Source organism: Takifugu flavidus, chromosome 8 (genome assembly GCF_003711565.1).
Source record: "Takifugu flavidus isolate HTHZ2018 chromosome 8, ASM371156v2, whole genome shotgun sequence".
In the NCBI taxonomy this organism is placed as follows: Eukaryota; Metazoa; Chordata; class Actinopteri; order Tetraodontiformes; family Tetraodontidae; genus Takifugu; species Takifugu flavidus.
The window spans coordinates 1,716,625-1,736,551 of record NC_079527.1 but is presented as its reverse complement, the minus strand read 5'-3'; the positions used below and the strand labels follow the sequence as shown (position 1 = coordinate 1,736,551).

Here is a 19,927-nt window from a genome sequence, read left to right as displayed (position 1 = left end):
ATCTTTTCATTGTGAAAGCAATGTTCAGGATTCCCAAAACAATTCAAATAAACTTAATTCCTATTGTAGCTGCATATATAACATTTAAAATCAATAGCACAGACAGTAAAGGAAGGAAAGACAGTACATTATTTAGGTTGTTTTCTTTTTTGACCACTAGATCCCTTTCAGGGTAACAGGGAGGTTTCTGGATTTGTGAAAATGCACAGTAAACCCTAAATAAGTCACCAGCTCTTGCAGGGCCCCATGGGCGCAATTAGGGGTATGTACCTTGCTTCAGGAGTACCTTGGCAGTGCTCTGAATTTGTCCAGAACACCACCTTCCATTGTTTTGTCCATTAACTGAGACCCCTCCGCTTCTCTTCCCAGACCTACTGTACAGACTGAGCTGCCATCGCATTGAGATTCCAATCAAACAAACATGTACTTGTCTCCCCCCCCATCTCATACTTGTCATACTTGTGTATATGCGGTACATCTTTTGTGTGGACTTGTCAGCACACATTCACTTCTCTGTTAAATCTGTGCATTGTTGCTGTCTGCGGTGATAAGCTGTATTTGGCTGAGCTGTCTGTTGTCTCAACAGAGTGTCTGGAACACAAGTTGTAATTTGTCCTGTCAACAAGGAAACACCTGGAAGAGATGCGCAGACTCATTTTCCTGATTAACACATATTCCAAAAGGATAAATGAACAATCTCCAACCATACTTATCCCTCTCTTCTCATTTGAGCAGGTTTGTTTTCATGTCCGTTTGATTCCTTTTTAACTCCTTTCCACACTTTCTACCTGATATGATTTAATTGTTTGTTTATTTTGATGAATGGATCAATTTTGGACTTAATTAATCATTTCCAATGATGTGCCCAATAGATGTCACCTTTTATGTTATTGAAGCCACTATGGTTTCCAACAGTTTTTAAATGGGAAAATAATAAAAAAAAACGTCACTTCATATTTGTTGTTTCAAATTATACATATGTATCAAGAATTTAAAAAAAATAAAAAATAAATACAAACTTATCAGGGTGCACAATTGCTCTGAATAACCAACAACTTATTCACCACATCTACTCAAAATAGTGAACAACGGCTCAATGTAAAACTAGAGGCTAAAATTGTCTTTTTTTAATCAATAGTTTATGCAACCTAATTCATATATGGAATGACTGGCAAAGGTCATGTAAATTCAGAATAAATGTAAATTCATGCCACCCTGTAAAAGGATCTACTTGATGCCTGCAAGCATGTGGATCCACCAGTTGGCCTGTACAGTCCAACCCATCTTCTCACATTCAGCAATTTGTTGAAGGAAGTGTTCTTTAGCTTCTGTTTCACTCTGTTCCTCCTGCAGTGCTTTCCGCAGATAGCGCATATCTTCTGAGGTGCTAAGCTCTGGGATTCCGGTCAAGAGCATAAGGGAGAAAAGAGTGATGAGCAGCTGAGAGTGTGAGCGTAGGGACAGGTATGCTCTGGTGCAAGTATCCTGAAAAGAATAAGATAAGGTAAATATATATGTAATTCTTAATTTGTGAAAATCATATTGTGGTGAGGTGATAAATAAAGCAAACATCAGGGACACAAAGAATAATTCCACAAATTAAACAATGGGGTCTTCACACCCTGAATGCCTGGATCCAAAGGCTGCTGCGTCCTTTGGCTCCGCCCATGACATACAGGAAGTCAGGGGTAAGGACAAACGGTACATGCTCTCTGTTCATGCCCAAAAAGTGCTTTGTGTTGCCCAGGATGTGCCCAAAGTCAATGTGGAACAGGTTCCCTGCAAGGTCCGGAAACAAAGGCATTTCACTCTTCTTCTGGAGATTTACATAATCTACATCATTCATTAATGCCTGTGTTGCTTGTACGTGCACAAATACACGTACAAGCAAGCCATCTTGGTTTGCGATATGGTAAATACGTGTAAACAGAAAGCATAGATTTGTGTTTACCATCATTTGTGACCATGATGTTGTCATTATGCCGATCTCCTATTCCCAGCACATATGTGGCCACGCAGTAACCAGCACAGGACTTGACAAATCTCTCCACAGTTGTGTGGTGCTGCAACCAGTTAAGAGTACTATTTTAGTCATCTAGTTTCATTAGTAAATCCACGGCACCTCAATTTCTGCTCTTATACAGAAGACAATTGATCTATAATGAAGCATCTGCATAAAACATCAAATGTGTGTCAATCTTCGGGCAGCCTTTACTTATCACCCCTTTAACAAAAATGACAGATCAGCTTTAGCAGTTCTTTGAACAAACGCCACACCTTCAGTTACAACTCACTATTTCTTCAGGTGGACCTTTGGACCTGAGCCACTCGTACAAAGCATCATTTCTGAAGGCTCCTGTCGTTCCCCCAACACTCCTCTGGATTGCAGCAATGGTTACTGCATTCCTCACTATTTCAATCATACCTGAAGAGGAGGACGAGGAATCTCATTAAACTTCACCCCAGTGAGCAGTAAAGAAACATATCTGAAAAAGGGTATACTTGATATGAAAAGCTATCTTTTAGCTCGAACAATCCAATCCAATTAAATCCAAGTTTATTTAAATAGCACATTGAAAACAACACGCAGAAAAAATATTTAAAAAAAGAGATAAAAACACAAATAATGTTAAAATGAAAATGTTAAAAAATGACATACAATTTTAAAAACATCATAAAGGCTTTATTTTAGCCAGTTGCCTTAACTGGACAAACGCTTGACTTAACAATAGCTCTAATTTGACTGTCAAGATGTAGGTCAGAACCTATATTCACCACTAGGTTTATGATGTGGTTACTTTTGCATTCTGGGCCAACAAACCCAGATCTACAGAGGAGTTCCCAGTGTTGCCACCAAAAACCATCATTTCTGTTGTTTTGTCATCAAAGTTTAAAAGGTTAATAGCCATCCAGGTCACATCTTGATGGAGGACTTGTCATTCTTTCTATGTGGGGAAATAATTTTGACTGTCAGCATAACAGTGGAAAAAATGGCCATGTTTTCTGAGTATGGAGCCTAAATACAAATAAGCAAAATGTAAGACATGCAGCGATCACATAGGCCAGCATTTATATGCTACTGTAAATCCATGCTCTCTGAGGGTGTTATTGTGGAATTTGGGATTTTTGCATGTGTGTAAGATAACTGGATAACTGGACCTTTTTGACTGCTTTCTCCAAAGAAAGCTGCTAATGGTTTGTGGGGGAAATTCAGCTTTTGGTCTCACCTATATTGTGTCCAGTGGAGATGCAGCCATAAGGGACAAGATTAAGATCAAGAGATCTCTCTTGCCAAATCGAGTCCATCACCATCAGTGTCTAAACAAGAACGCGTAATCGTCATTTGTATGTTTAAGTGAAGACAGAACATACTGATGAACATATGTCTAAAGATTTTGAAGCAGCTGAGCCTGAGCTAGCAATAACCTGTATGACAAGCATGTCCTGTCTGAGGTCATCCCCTTCTTTGAAGATTATTCCAACAGGGGCGGGAGTGATGGGTGAGGGCATAGGACAGAACTCCAGCCACAATGGTTTCTTCTTGGAAGCCATTACTTTGCATTTGTCCAGCTTAAAAACAGATAGGATTACACATTGTGCAATGCTCACTCAGAGTTCTGACCAGAATATTTAAATTGCTCCTCTGAGCAGGGTGTTGCAGATAATATGCAGTTTTTATATCTACCTCTAAAGACTGGTATTTTAGAGTTACATGTTTAATTTTGTTTAATTTTAAACACACTCCACTATATCGAGAGTGTCAACTACCTCTGTTCACCGGATCATTGATTATTAAAATAGCCTTCACAGTATGTAAACTTTAAGCACAACTGGTTTAAAAAGAATGGAAATCAAAATCCTTTGTGAACAAGACCCCAAGATACTTCAGCTCTTGCACTTGAGGAAGGACCTCTCCACCAACCTGTAGAGGACAAACCACTGGAGAGTGGCTGATTCTCATCCTACCCGCTTCAAACTCAGCTGAAAACCACCCCAATACATGCTGACAGTCCTGGTTTGATCAAGCCCACAGTGCAAGAGATGTGGCCCCCAAACCAGACACCCTCTAACCCCAGACACCTTCTGGCTACACCTAGAAATTCTGTATACAAAATTACAAATGGAACTGAAGGGTAGCCCTGCCAGAGTCCAACATGCAACCGACCAGATCTGACTTACTGCCAGCAATGGGAACCAAGCTCCTGCGCTGATCATACAGGGGCTGTACAACCCTTAACAGAGACCATATACTCGTGGAGCACTCCCAAAGGATACCGCAATGCTTAAAGATAAATGCCTTTTCCAGATCAAGAAAACACAAGTTGACTGGTTGGACAAACCCTTGAACCCTCAAGGAGGGTCTAAAGCTGGTCCACTGTTTCCTGACTGGGATGAAACCCTCATTTTCATTAGTCTCATGGTAGGAGCTCAGAGAGGAGCTGCTGCTCCTTCTCATTGAGAGGAGTCAGCTGAGATGGTTTTAGCCTCTGTTCCGGAAGCCCCATTGTTGCTACCCTATTGAGGTGTTCCAGGCATGAAGTAATGTACAGTTTCACATATTTCAGGAAAACATGTTAACTAAGAGATAATAAAAAGTTACATGAAAATAATTGTAATTCTACTTTTTAATGCTTCTTTCTAAAAGACTTTTGTGGGGAAGAAAGATGATAGGAGCACAGTTGTTCTGTGAATGTACTAAGAATTCACTACCTTGGTGTATTTCTAATGACCTAAATTATCTTTACACTAACATGGTAGCAGAGCATTGTTTTAAATACCAACTTTGGACATAAACACAGCTTACCAAGATTCTTCCAGCTTTGACTCGAGGGTCAAACGGCAACAGGAATTCATGTGGAAGTTGACTGTTTCTAAGAAGTTCTTGCAGTCTGAGAGGAGCTATGAAGTAAAATAATATTGAAATTAAAAAAAGAGAAAAGAAAAGGAAATCAAATCTTTACTTTAGTGTAAACCTCTGTGAGACCGGCACGCTTAAGGCTCTTTTGTGAGTTCAGATTGAAAAGCATTTGGTAAGATGAGATTTATTTGTTTTTTCCTTTCTTCTTAGGTGGGCAGGGCAAACCTACTTCCTCACCTGCATTTCATCTTGGCTCATTCATTCCACCTTTGGTGCAATTTAAAAAATCGACTCATTCTTCCATTATTCAGCAGTTCATTCTAGACCCCACTATGGTAACATTTGGCTCATTTTGGGATTTTTGAAACATCACTGTTGCTCGTCATTTTTCTGTGGTTTTGTCTGCCTCACCCCTGCTCTGTGTGCTGCAGTTCACCATTCCTCTTTGTTCCTGTTTAGCCTTGTCCACCCATGCGTCAGCCATCCCCAAACCCAGCGGCAATTGTTTTGTCAATATACAAATGGCAAAAGACAAGTCTGCATTTGCTCAAATCATTGTAGATTGAATTTTCTAATGAGATTTAATGAGTGAAGATGCTGCACATTATCCATTTACATCAAGAAGGACTGTTTGTTTTGTCAATGTTTGATTAATCCTATTATTAAACAGGGCAGACTTGAAATTGTCTTTTTTTAAATTTTGTCAATGTTTTATATTAAAATATAGTTACTTTGGAGTATCCACTATCCATGTTTCATAGTCATACATATTAGTGTTCCACACTGTAACTAATAATCCTTGCTTTACTATTTTGTGTAGATGGAAACCATTTTCTTGCTAGATCCTTCTGGAGGTCAAATAAAAATGATAGATATTTGTCAGTCCTGTACACAAGTAAATAATCACATATTTGACACACGTTCCAATTTTAGTAGCAATAGTATTACAATAGATCTGACAAATTGTGTTTCACCTGAAATGGGAAGGTCAGTCTTGTCTGGAAAAAGACTTTTTGTTGTTTTAGCCACCTTGTGCAAAACCTCAACAGCTTTGACCTGCTGGATGAAACTGTCAAGCATGGCCTGGCCACAGCCCAGAAGGTAGGCCTCCAGAATCACTGCCATGCGCTGTCGAAAGTATGGACATCCCGTGACCTCACTGCGAGTGTACCAGAAGAAAAAATGTCCAACTCTCTTGCTCTGGAGTCAGAATGAAATGAAGTCATATAGGACAGAACGGTGCAGTACAAAGACTCATTAATATCAGACAGTCTTTTCTTCATCCCCTTGGATCCTGGGAAGTGTGGTGGAGACTATCCCAGCTGCATTTGGGCGAAGGCAGGATACACCCCTGAATAAGCCAACAACTCATTGCAGGGCCCCTATGAGAGCATTTGGGGGTTTGGTACCTTGCTCAAGGGTACCTCTGAAGTGCTCTTAATATCCTGGTACCTCCCCCTGCTGCAGGGACACCTCCCAAGTTTAGTCTGCAAGGGGGGCTTGAACAAAGAACTTTTCACTTCTCAGGCCAGTTCCCCTTCAGCAACCACCACCCATAAATCCTTTTCTTATTTGTTTATTTATTCAATTTTGAACTTATCTGTGAGGTGTTGTGCAGATGTATTTTCCGAGTAACATATTAGGTAACACTGTAGCCAACTGCTTGCAAAAAAGACATTTTTTCAAACCAAGACAACAAATGCTTGAAAAAATGTAATACCACCAAATGTATATAATTGTATATAATTTATTATTTGTTATTATTTATTACATGTCTATAATTCCAAGCATCAGACTTATGTGCACTTAAGATGTTGCAAGACTCACCCTCAGAGCTCTTCGGACGAGGTAACGAGCGAGGAAACTGTCATGGTAGGGCTCCACTTTTAGGGTCTATATGAATCAAGTGGTTGGGGGAAAGGACATTATTTTTTCCTGTAAATTTTTACTTTTACAGAAAAGAGGTTATTTCACTAACATATCTGGACACATGATTACAATGCGGGTCCACAGTCAGTTTAAACTGGATTGGTTTAATGTAAGTAAACAACCTAACAAAGATTACTGGAACTGCAAACCAAATTTTGTTCTCTACATTGCTGCCTCAGTTACCTCATGATCACTATAGGTGGGCTAACAGTGGGGTTGTGGAGCCAGGTTGTCTGGGGGATGACTGATAGTTAAACACATTTGTCGCTGGACACAAGTCACACAAGTCACTGGAATTATACGGTAATCATTCTACAGCTCTTGTAAGCGCAAAAATAAGGTGCCTGCAGCATGCTATTAGTATAAGGATATGTAACTGTTTGCAAAGTGACCCCAGTGAGACTCATTACACACCAACCCTGTTTGTTGGAAAACCAGCAGGTGGTAAAAGTGTGTTCCAAGACTCCTTAGTTATTATTGTACATACCTGTACCAGCTGCAGCAAATACTTCAGCACATCATCATTTGATAGGCTCTCCAACCTCTGGACGGCCAGTCTCCGTACCATCATGTCAGGAAAGTCAATGCCAAGCAGCTCCAGCGCAACTGTAACATCTAATTCCTCAGGATTACAGTTTCCCAATAACCAATGTACATCTTGAACTATTTTGCGGTTCATCCAATCAAGAGTGGAAAGGTAGTGGGGTAAAACCGAGCAATAGAGGATACTCTCTTCCCGAAACCTTTTGAGGCCGTCTCTGTTGAGGTTGAGTTCTGGAGACAGGAATCCAGGAGGAGCATAGTTTCTAAGAGGAGCTTCAACAGGATTCATATGAGAAAAGGTAGAGCTGATGACAGGTGGGGCAATAGTGGGTGAAGACTGTGACTGTGACAATGAGATGGTTCTAGATTTGCTCTGCGCAGTGGCTGAGGATGGGGGTTCAGAGTTGTTTGAAAGGGGAAGGCTGTCAGGGAGTACAACAGGAAAGCTGTAACTATCTAGAAGGAAGGTAATAGCCACAGATTCTGCCTTGTCCGGGTTAGTGGCTGTTGACAACTTGTCTGCCTGGTAGGTGATTGCTCCCTCTTCCACATTAAGGTATGACCACATGTGCAGGGTATTAAGGCCCTGGGTGAGAAGAGACCTGTGGGAGCCAGTAACAGTGATTCAGTTTGGAGTCATTTTAAACATACTATACTATATGCTCTATAGAACCTTTCACACTGCATGAAAATCTGTTAAAGGGTTGTGGCAGCCCTGCAATCGACCTGGTAAATGAGTGGATGCGCTCGCCTGAGATGTGATAGGTGTTTTGTTTCGTCCCTCTAGATAACTACATGACCTTCATGTTCCTGCCTGTCAACAGAGATAGATCTCTGATAAATATATCGAATATAATTTTAAAAACTATACTATACTAGAATATACTGTACTACACTATGTGTGTGTGTGTGTGTGTGTGAGAGAGAGAGAGAGAGAGAGAGAGAGAAAGAGTAATCACTGTTGTATTTTCCTTTCAAATTTGCTATTTTGGCAAAAGTTATATTTTCCCTGTTAGATCTGACTAAATATCTCTAGGGATAACCATTATTATTTCTGTGAAAATTAAATGCCCCTCTGTATATCTACACATACTGTATGTTAATGATTTGTTTAATTAATAAAGATGATCCTAATTTCACAAATTCTGTAGTTCTAGTTACTATCCTAGACAGACCAATTATCATACTTAGGGGGTTGTCTAATTATTAGGCTAACATCTTAGTTATGCTACTAAAGGCCAGAAACATGATCACCTGACAGGCCTCTGTCACCCCACTGGGTCATGGTCTCCTCTCCTCTCCTCTCCTCTCCTCTCCTCTCCTCTCCTCTCCTCCTCAACAAGTAGACCAGTGACGTTATTTCTTGTGTAGTTTTTCTGCCCCCCCTTCTATATTCATCTACAGGTATCGCCGCCTTCATAAGCTGTATACTGACCTACTGACCTCCGACCCCGCTGACCCACCCAACCCGACTCTACCGGCAGCTTATTTTAATTAATATAATGTATTTCTATGTTCTACCTATTCTCTCCTCTACCGGTCCTCCCCCTTCTCCTCTCTCTCTACCCAGCCAGCCATCAGCAGGAGGGTCCCCCCACATGAGCCTGGTCCTGCTCAAGGTTTCTTCCTGTTAAAGGGGAGTTTTTCCTTGCCACTGTTGCTTGTCTGGGGTTAGGCTCTGGGATTCTGGAAAGCGCCTAGAAACAATTCTGATTGTAACAGACGCTATATAAATAAAGATTGATTGATTGATTGATTGATTGATTGATTGATTGATTGATTGATTGATTGATTGATCCAAAATTGCACTTGATTTGACATTCACAAGGATAATCTTGGTAAAGGCATCTTTATATTAATAATAAAAACTCACCTGTGATCAATGATATTAAGGTTGACAAAATATAGCAATTTTTCTTTCCCTTTATTTTGCTCTGGCACCATGTCTTTACCCACTGGGGGGATTTCATTTATAGTGAAGCCGAGTTTAGTGCCACGTTGAAGATCCTGTAGCAGGACATCAAATTCGAGCCACTCATTCCAAAGAACTTCTTCTGCAAAAGCCTTGGGAGAAGAACAAACTGATGAGAGAACCTTACTACCAAAGAGGACTGAGGCTTTTACATAAATGGTCTGAGGGCATTTGTCTGGAAGTTTAGGGATATCAAAGCCAAGCAGTTTGACCCGGAGATATCTGTGGCAGTCCCATAAGGATATCATGACAATATCCAAATGATCTCCCTCAAGGCAAAGATTATGAGGAGAGCTGAACTGATTGCTGGAGTCTTCGATGAGGGGCCAGTCCACAAATTTGACAGTCTCCTCCTCGAGCTGTGACACAGACACCACTGAAAGGTGGATGTCTTGATTGGTTTTCAAGCAATGCCGAAGCCAGAGAAAACTGCTCAGAGCATAGTCTCCTGAAATAAACTCCTCCCTCCCAAAGACTTTCAAAACCAGATCATTATCAGTATCATATTCAAGACCCTGGTCTGCCATGACCTTTGCAAAGTACTGAAGCAGGACCTTTGGACATGCACTGAGGTTGACGTCTATACTGAAGCTTATTTTGTCCATGTAATGTAGAGTTATTGGGTGGTTTCTTTTTATCTGGTCCTGGCAGTCATTTGGAACAGGGGAAGATGCTATCCATGGCTCTGTGGTGTATAACTTGTCGTTCCGATTCTTTAGCTCTTGTCTTCTGGGAGAGGTTAATTTTCGACGAGTGAACGTGAGCTCATCAAGTCTGTCTGAGGCCTCATTGTCAAGGTTGTATCCAATCAGGTAGTTCAGACACTGTTCCTGCGTCTTTCTTTCTGCCGACTCTACGGCCGCTGGTTTTACCACAATTTGTGCTGACAGAATCCCCGTGTCCTCACGTGTCCACGGAACGTCCAATGTCCTGATAACCTGGTGGTCATCATAGACTTCATACCAGTCTTCACTTTTGGTGTACAGTAAAGTGTATTTCTCTGGGTCCAATATTGAGAGTGGGTCTGGGTGGCAGTTTTGTTCTTGAGCCTGAGGTCACAGAGACAAAGAAAGTAAATGTTGAGGAAGTAGATTTATTACCGGTATTTATTACAACATTCTTATCAAATGGTCCACCAATATTTTATAAATTATTCTTACCCAGTGTCCTTTATATGTGATTTCTGTTATATGATGAGGTTTATTCAAGTTCAAAATATCAGTAAACTGAATGTATATTCAGAACACTGAAGTCGTTCAATTATATGCCAAAAAGTAACTGTTTTCAAGCAGTGGGGGCAATTTCTGTGGTCTTGAAAGGTGCTTTGCTGCATGTGAAGATAAAGTGTGCCAAGGAGGGAATAGCGGCACACTTTATAAAAAAAATATAGGTTGACTTAGGCTCAGATCTTAAGGCCTTCCTTATAGCATATGCCACAACTATTTGAAGACCTCTTTTTATAAGTAATAAGATTCCCAAGCATCTTGTTAACTATTCATCATCATCCCCACTGGTGGAGGGGGGAGGTACCCAAATTAGCAGATGCAAAACATCTACTGTAGATAGTACATGCATTTGTCGATATAAAGAGGTACATTTCAAATACACAGACATAAGGTTATTCCTAGAGAAATTTAGTCGAATGTCACAGTATTTTAGCAACAGTGAAAAATAACCTTTGCCATAATAGTAGAAAGGAAAATACAAAACAAACTGTTGACTAAATACCCTAAAGATCATAAGACAGGTTTAAATGAAAAGACATCATTTAGTCCTGTGGTTACATATTGTTCAGCTGGCCAGTCGAATCTACAGCTACCTTTGGCAGGGGAAGCTGGGGAGATTGCGCCCTCTAATGGCTATTAGTTCTTCTATAACTGAAGGCATCAGAGGGAATCAGTTAATCTCGGAAGGTGTGGGCCTTTTTGGGCGCAAAAAGAGGGGGGTGTTTAGTCATTTTTGAGCATGTGCAAATTCAATTTTTGTTCACTCACCAGAGCTAAATTTGTGTTAAATCTTGACAAGCAAAATCAGTGTTTGACAAATGCCTCATGATTTAGGAATAACCACATGCCATCGAAAAACATGTTTGGTTCATCACAGTCAAAACAGTCCTATCAAAAATGCTTGAAAAACAAATATAGCATCTCTAATAAGTACAAAAATGTACAAAAAGAAACATTTTTTACACAGATGACAAGACCAAAGTAACAAGAGTAATTCAACAAGTACAACAGCAGGTGGCGCTGTAGGTCACTCTAATCCATGCTGGTATTAATGCGGTTTCATTGGGGTGGGGGGTTCTTTTTAATCGTAAAAGATTTCTTTTTTATCTGCTAGAGACCACACATAAAGATGAAAAGAATCACGTGATGTGAGTTGTGCAGAGCTCTATCGAGATTTCCGCCAATGTGCATCTAAACGTCATATTAATATCCATCATTAATGCTGTAGTGTTAAAGTAGGATGGTGACATCATAAATGTAGTCTGTGATAAAGCATGATCTTGGTGTTTTCTCATTTTTGGTTCTGTAAATGGTTGTTTGTGGGGGTTTGTTGGTTTCTGACAAGAGTTTGTTTAATGATGTTAACAGAATAGCCCCTCTCAGTGGAACAGCCCCTCATGATGTTTGAGTGGCTATTAAACTCCAGTAGTGATGAGCAGTTTCTTCTGTATGGTTAGCTAAAAGCTACAACTCCATCACTTTCCATGATGTAACTATATTCGAACCCATGGAAATCATAATTAGCCAGAAGTTATAGAAAACAGATGTAACAGATGAAATATTGTCACTCCATTGAAGCAAATTAGGGGTTGCCAGCTTCCCTTCATTTTGTAGTATAGAACAAATAACACACAACAGAGGCGGCGATCTCTGTCGTATTTTCCTTTCAAAATTCACTATTTATCAAAAGTTATATTTTCCCTGTTGCCATGATAATGTGAGATCTGACTAAATATCTCTAGGGATAACCATTATTATTTCTGTGAAAATGAAATGCTCCTCTGTATATCTACACATGCTATATGCTCTGAGGAAGCACATTAACTTTGGACAAAGACCAAAGACCAAGTGCAGCAATATTTTTTACAAAGTGTGCTGTTGTTCCCTCCTTGGGTTTCTTTATTTAACTGTTTATTTTGTTGTAATCAGAATAGCTCACATCTCTGTAAAGTTGCTAATAACTGGCCATAATTAGAAGGTTGCAAATGAACAAGAGGCATTAAGTTATTTATTAATCATTGACAGGTAATAGGGCAGATGTTTTTTTGGTACCTACCTGCATAGAGATGCATAGCCGCAGTTGGTGGACGCTGCACTGTGAAGGCAGAATGACTGATAATGTGTCCCAGTTGCTAGTGTGAAACTGGCAGATAAACTTTAGGTTCTTCTCAGTCCTGCTTTGAGTGAACATGGCAGACTGGAGACAGCAAGGTTTTTCAGAACAAAAGAAGTAACATTAAAATGTCAAGATTTTCACAAATGTTTGGTTTCAGAAAGGTGGGATCATGAAAATAAGGTCTTTCTCTAAGAGGATCAAGGAAATCAGTTTGCAAATTTGATAAAAATCTTACCATAGGACGTGCTACTTTTCCACAATCTGAGTGGAGGAGTCTGAACTCTGTACCTGTCTGACTGTAAGAGAGTGATTCATGTTTGTACCTACTCAAAAGTCTTCCTCATTCTTGCGTAGCTTTGTTCCCCAACAGCAGCAGAATAACTCTAAAATCATTTATTGTTCCATCCTTGACTTCCTCATTCTATTTATATTAATTACTGAGTAGGAAGGGAAGTCCTTTTCATTTGCTTTGTTTTGCCGCAGTATTTCTTGTTACACACATGGCAAATGTGTGGTCCTATCATTTACCGTAGAATATAGAGAGCAGTGTTCAGACCATTTCCAAATGGTGTGCTAATGTTTACCAGATTATGCTAAACCTGTTGGAGCTGTTAGGCCGCATGTTCTCAGAAGGAACCAGCGAAGTGGGTGGATCTGTGGTTAGGCTTACCTGTCTTTGCTTTCAGGTTTCAGACAATGTGCAAATTCAATTTTTGTTCACTCACCAGAGCTAAATTTGTGTTAAATCTTAACAAGCAAAATCAGTGTTTGACAAATGCCTCATGATTTAGGAATAACCACATGCCATCGAAAAACATGTTTGGTTCATCACAGTCAAAACAGTCCTATCAAAAATGCTTGGAAAAACAAATATAGCATCTCTAATAAGTACAAAAATGTACAAAAAAACCCCCCATTTTTTACACAGATGACAAGACCAAAGTAACAAGAGTAATCCAACAAGTACAACAGCAGGTGGCGCTGTAGGTCACTCTAATCCATGCTGGTATTAATGCGGTTTCATTGGGGTGGGGGGTTCTTTTTAATCTTAAAAGATTTCTTTTTATCTGTTAGAGACCACACATAAAGATGAATAGAATCACGTGATGTGAGTTGTCCAGAGCTCTGTCGAGATTTCCGCCAATGTGCATCTAAACATCATATTAATATCCATCATTAATGCTTTAGTGTTAAAGTAGGATGGTGACATCATAAATGGTCCAATCTCCAGCTCACTTTGAGAGGGGAACCTGGGGACATTGCGCCCTCTAGAGGCTATTACTTGTTCTATACCTGAAGGCATCAGAAAGGCCAGCTTATCTCGGAAGGTGGGGGCCCTTCTGCGGGCAAAAAGAGGGGGGTGTTTAGTCACATTTTTGAGCATGGGTTCCATTTCTAGAATAGGTCTCATAATCATTTGCGTTCTTTGTTTTGTAGTCTGTGATAAAGCATGATCTTGGTGTTTTCTCATTTTTGGTTCTGTAAATGGTTGTTTCTGGGGGTTTGTTGGTTTCTGACAAGAGTTTGTTTAATGATGTGGAACAGCCCCTCATGATGTTTGAGTGGCTCCAAATGTCTGTTTTATATTCCTTTCTACTTTGTTATTTTGGCAAAAGTTATATTTTTCCTGTTGCCATAATAATTTTAGATCTGACTAAATATCTCTAGGGATAACCACACCGTCACAGTGGACGCTGCACTGTGAAGGTAGAATGACTGATAATTTGTCCTAGTTTGTCCTGTAAAACTGGCAGATAAACTCTAAAAAACACAATCGCATGGATGAAACTGTCACAACACTGATTTGTGGTCCTGCTGCTGCTTCATGTCATCATGGGAGGAACAGAAAGCTTCCCATGCCTGAGAAACCGCACTATGCAAATTTAATCTTTTAGAGGAGGAACTAGCGTAAATTTTTCCACCTTTAAAGGAACATGCACATCGTGGCCCAAACACCAGTTCAGTTGAATGCACCCAAGAGAGCAAAGAAGATGAATGCTGGACCCTTCTCTCTTGTAACACTGCAGTACTTCTTCAACACAGACGTTAAAGTCTGCTGTCAGTGCTCCAGCATGCCTCTTCCGACAGGATGGAAAACACTGCTCACGGAATAAGAAATGCCTAATGAGCTTTGAGATTGGAGATTGGGAACAGGATCTTTGTCCCCTGTACCACACATGGTAACCCAAACAGAGTAAAAAACTTAATTCGAGCTTCGCGCTGCTGAAGCATACACACACACACACACACACACACACACACACACCACACACACACACACACGTGTACGTATGCTGGAGTGGTGGTGTACAAAGAAAGGCCTAGAAATATTAAATTTTCTCATTTCAGGTTTACATATTTATGTCATATCTTTGGAGAACTTTATTTAAATCGATTTTGAGGAAAATATTTTCATCCGTTGTTGACTAATTTTGGACCTTTGGGTCTTTGGGTGCGGCTCACACTATACATTTATACACTGGGCCTGCAATCAGCGGCCAGCTCGGGGTAGTAAGAACGGATGTTCGGACAGGAAGTGGTTCTCGACTTCAGGAGGTGGAGCTAGTTGGCTTCCCCTCGGGGTGAGGCAGAGAGTCCCTCCTCATTCAATGCCAGCTCACTTTTCTAAGAAAAAGAGATCAGAAGAAGAGACAAAACACTCCTTCTTAGAACAGTGATGAATTGTTTAATTTGAGTCAGAATTTTAGGATGAGAAAATGTTGGAGTATAAATGAAACAGGTTTATTGACTTGGCTGACTATTGTTCATTATCAAATGATTGCTTAATAATGATAATTGTTATAGTTCAGTAAAAACAATGATAATAACACATTAATTAAATCTCTGTTGATAATTAATCATTATGTGCAAGAATTATGCATTTTGTATTTTTTTGAAGGAGCCTAGTAGTTTATAAATTACTGAATTTTTCTTTTTCTTTTTTTTACACTTTTGATACACCTGAACTTGACCCCTTTAGGGACAGAAGTTGAGAGCAGCTATGAAAGAGAAAAATAGAACAGCAAAGTTATTGAAAGAACAACATAGATGTGGGGAGAAAGTGAAGAAAGATGAAAAATCAGAGTGATCTTGGGGCGGAGCCATTAGGATCCAGATGAAATACTATTCACACATGGCTGTTGTTTCAGATACCCACAGGAGGGGCTGAAAGCTGCCTATGCAATAGTTAGAAAGTCAGAAGAAGGTTTTGAGGAAGTGGAAACAGGAAAGATTACAGGTAAAGATTCAGCACGATTAGAAAAGATGCAAGAAGTGTTATTAATTTTTTTATTGATAAATATATTCTGTTTTCTCTTAGAATTATATTTGTATCTTGCATTGATCATATTTGCTAAATACATTTTGAAATTGGCATTTTTCTTCTTAAAGTCTTCATTCAGAACACACTAGAGAATATTGCGATCCAACAGGATAAAGCTTTGGTTGATTCAGATGAGGAGGACATTTCTAACAAGATGACTGATAAATATCCATTAGAACCAACTGAGATATATTCTTATGTTACTCTTTGCATTTAATAGTGTTTATGTTTCCATTACTTCCGTTGTGATACCAATGACAAGGGGGGAAATGGTTACATAATTTACTTAATTGTGATACTCATGTTTTGATATGTTCGCATTGTATTCCTTTTAATGAAACCAATGTTTTATTTGCAAAGATACTGGCATCTCTCTTTTCTGTTTCCCGGACAGTAGGTGGGGATCTACGTTGGGGTGACAACTATGTTCGAATGGACTCAGAAATTTAAAATGAACTGTGAAAGATGCTGGAGGACCCTGAATGGAGATGTGGAACAGCCAAAAGGAGTGAATCACCTGAAGATCCTTCATCAGGGGACCACGTACTACAAATTCAGAAACCACTGTTTGATGTGTTTGAAGTGTTTATATATATACTGTATATGAAGTTTCGTGTCACTAAAGTTATTTGGGGGATTTCATCAGTAGGCAGATACTTTCCTTATTTTGATAAATAGGGAAAGGGGTTCTTAGGCAGGGAAAGGTCCAAGGTAAGGTCCGATGGGTCGACCAGCCTGACCATGGACATATTTTTTTATTTTGTTTCTGAGTATCTCGGATGTGTTTGCCAAACTCTCCCCTAATATGACCATTTGACAATATTGGCTTGGAGTACCAAAGGTGTCCTCGGTATCCTCGACTTGTTTTCCAGACAATCTGGTGTTATCTCACAGGTGTTTCATGTCTCCTGAGACTTTTAGATTTTATAGGCTTATAATGGATGCCTTTTTCCTTCCTTCTCCTTAGTAATAATTGGACTCTATACCTTTTGGTCGGTTAGACTGTGTTATGAAGCCATCGGAGAAGAATGTGTTTACTCGGTGGTATAAAAGAGCGCTACTTGAATAAGTCTGGAGGAGATCTTCACCATCAGGACCACGAGACCTCCTGCGGCCAAGCTGCAGCCTCCGATTGATGCCTGACTTTTCTCTCCAATAAACATCTCTTCAAACCAAGTTGGTGTATGTGAAGATTCCTTCCTCATCAACACATCTCGGTTACCATCAATCAATCTCAATCTTTATTTATATAGCGTCTTATACAATCAAAATTGTTTCAAGGCGCTTTCCAGAATCCCAGGGCCTAACCCCAGACAAGCAACAGTGGCAAGGAAAAACTCCCCTTTAACAGGAAGAAACCTTGAGCAGGACCAGGCTCATGTAGTTAGAGGATAAAATAGGGAGGAGAGGCGAGGAGAGGAGAGGAGAGGAGAGGAGAGGAGAGGAGAGGAGAGGAGAGGAGAGGAGAGGATGGGCATAGAGCATAAAAATACATACAAAAATACATTATATTGAGTAAGCTGCCGGTTGAGTGAGTCAGCAGGGTTGGAGGTCTTTATGCAGCTCTGAAGGCGGCGGTACCTGTTAATGAATATAGAAGGGGGGGGGGGCTACACAAGAAACAGCATCACTAGACTACTTGATGAGGAGAGGAGAGGAGAGGAGAGGAGAGGAGAGAGGAGAGGAGAGGAGAGGAGAGGAGAGGAGAGGAGAGGAAACCATGATCCAGTGGGGTGACAGAGGCCTGTCAGGTGATCATGTTTCTGGGCCCCCGGCAGCCTCGGCCTATAACAGCATAGCTAAGATGTTAACCTAATGATTAGACAACCCCCTAAGTATGATAATTTGTCTGTCTATGATAGTGACTGGAACTACAGAATTAGTAACAATAAACTTTTTCAAAGAGGTAGGTTTTAAGCCTAATTTTAAATGTAGAGATGGAGTCCGCCTCCTGTACCTGGACAGGGAGCTGGTTCCATAGCAGGGGGGCCTGGTAGCTAAATGCTCGCCCCCCCATTCTACTCCTAGAGACTCTGGGATCCACAAGTAGACCACCATTCTGAGAGCATAGCGGTCTATTGGGCTGGTAAGGTGTCACTAGCTCATCCAGGTAGGATGGAGCTAGGCCTCTGAGGTCCTTTTAGGTCAAAAGAAGGGTTTTAAAAAAATTATTCTGAATTTAATGGGCAGCCAATGAAGAGACGCCAGTACAGTAGTTATGTGATCTCTTTTGTCAATACCTGTCAGAACTCTGGCTGCAGCATTTTGGATCACCTGGAGGCTTCTTAAAGAGTTGCTTGGACACCCTGATAATAAAGAATTACAATAGTCCAGCCTCTATTTTACAAGAATGCCACTTCCTTTCTAGTCTTTGCACTTTCTGCTTGAAGGTCCTGATATGTGAATTATACCAGGGGGCAAACCTCCTCTGATTTACTATTTTCTTTTTCAGTGGGGCAACAGAATCAAGCGTGATTCTCAGTGAGGCTACTGCACCTTCATCAACTGAGTCAACCTCTACAGGGATCAGAATATAATGATTGGTCCCTGGAGAAGAACGCGGTGGTCTTGGGATTAGCACAGGGATTGCTTCCTTAAACTTAGCTACAGCATTATCTGAAAGACATCTGCTATACTGTAGTAAGACTGAGTTCTGTGCATAGAAGAATCCTTAATCATAAATGTAAAAGTGATTAAAGAATGGTCTGACAGGAGTGGGTTCTGAGGGAACACTGACACATGTTCTACCTCAACACCATAAGTCAGGAAAAGATCTAGGGTGTGGTTGAAGCTATGAGTTGAGTCTTCCAGTTCAGATGGGTGATGCAAAGAGTCAGGCTTTCAAATGAACTGGAGCCATGTTTTGGTCTAGAATTAATTAATGACTTGGAGTGATAGACTGCTGCCACTCCCCCTCCTCGACCAGTAGCATGAGGAATATGATAATTAAGATGCGTAGGAGGAGTAGATTCGTTTAAGCTAACTTACTCCTCCTCCTGAAGCCAGGTCTCAGTTAGACAAAAGAAATCAATGTGATGATCCGCTCTCAGGTTGTGCACTAACAGGGATTTACACAAAAGAGATCTAATATTCAACAATCCACATTTAATTGTGATATTAGTTTCTCCAACTTGTGCTTTAGTATTAATTTTAATAAGATTATGGTGATTGACCGCTCCCCTGCTCTGTGCTTGGTGACTTTTTACCGTGGAACAGAGACTACCTCTATAGTGTTAAATATATTATTGTTGGTGGATGAGGGTTCTATGGAAGCAGCAGAGGGGTGTGTAAGACTACAACTTCGTTTGACGCAGGTCTCCTTTGAACTTCAGGGTGCCTATGTTTCCTGTAAATGCATGAGGTGACAAACATATTCATCTGGGGTCCCAGTCTCCACCGCACCGTTCCTAAATTTCCATTCCGACCCTTCCTTTTGTTCTCAATTTACATTTCACACTCAAATTCCATTTCAAACTCTGCATCCTGGTCTGGACCCTGGTTTGTCAGGTCACTTTGGGTCGAATAAAATTAGCCAAGTTTCTAGAAATGAGAGAGGCACCATCCCGTGTGGGATGGACACCGTCTCTCCTAATCAGACCAGGTTTTCCCCAAAAACTGCTCCAATTGTCTACAAAGGACACCTGTTTTTCAGGGCACCCCAGTGACAGCCAGCGACAAAGCGATGACATGCGGCTAAACATTTTATTACTGGCCAGATTGGGGAGGGGACCAGAGAATGCTACAGAGTCCAACATCGTTTTTGCATAATTGCACGACTCTGTTAATTTTGGTGACCTCAGACTGACGAAGCCGGGTGTTGTTTGCTCCGACGTGAATAATAACTCTCGCGAATTTATGTTTTTTTCTAGCCAGAAGCTTTAGATTGGCTTCTATGTCGCCTGCTCTGGCCCCAGGAATGCACTTAACTATGGTCACTAGAACCGCCTTCACATAGCGCAAA

The 19,927-nt window shown here is 40.5% G+C and overlaps 1 protein-coding gene across 5 annotated transcripts; it reads right to left on the bottom strand.

Moving 5' to 3' along the window:
* Nucleotides 1-998: 998 nt before the first annotated feature.
* On the bottom strand, nt 999-13,227 carry si:rp71-17i16.5 (phosphatidylinositol 4,5-bisphosphate 3-kinase catalytic subunit gamma isoform). Of its 5 annotated transcripts, none has more exons than XM_057040757.1 (13): nt 12,880-13,225; nt 12,585-12,725; nt 9,204-10,351; nt 7,275-7,932; nt 6,686-6,751; nt 5,833-6,058; nt 4,805-4,899; nt 3,427-3,570; nt 3,228-3,318; nt 2,295-2,425; nt 1,952-2,063; nt 1,622-1,779; nt 999-1,485 (listed from the first exon to the last, which is right to left on the bottom strand). In XM_057040757.1, exons 1-13 carry the CDS (start codon nt 12,880-12,882, stop codon nt 1,228-1,230), a joined length of 3,231 nt encoding a protein of 1,076 aa, XP_056896737.1. In that variant the 5' UTR covers nt 12,883-13,225; the 3' UTR covers nt 999-1,227. The 5 variants fall into 5 exon arrangements, with proteins under 5 accessions (XP_056896737.1, XP_056896738.1, XP_056896739.1 ...); XM_057040758.1 differs by having other exon boundaries at nt 12,972-13,225; XM_057040760.1 differs by lacking the exon at nt 1,622-1,779 and having other exon boundaries at nt 1,240-1,485; nt 12,880-13,226.
* Nucleotides 13,228-19,927: the final 6,700 nt, after the last annotated feature.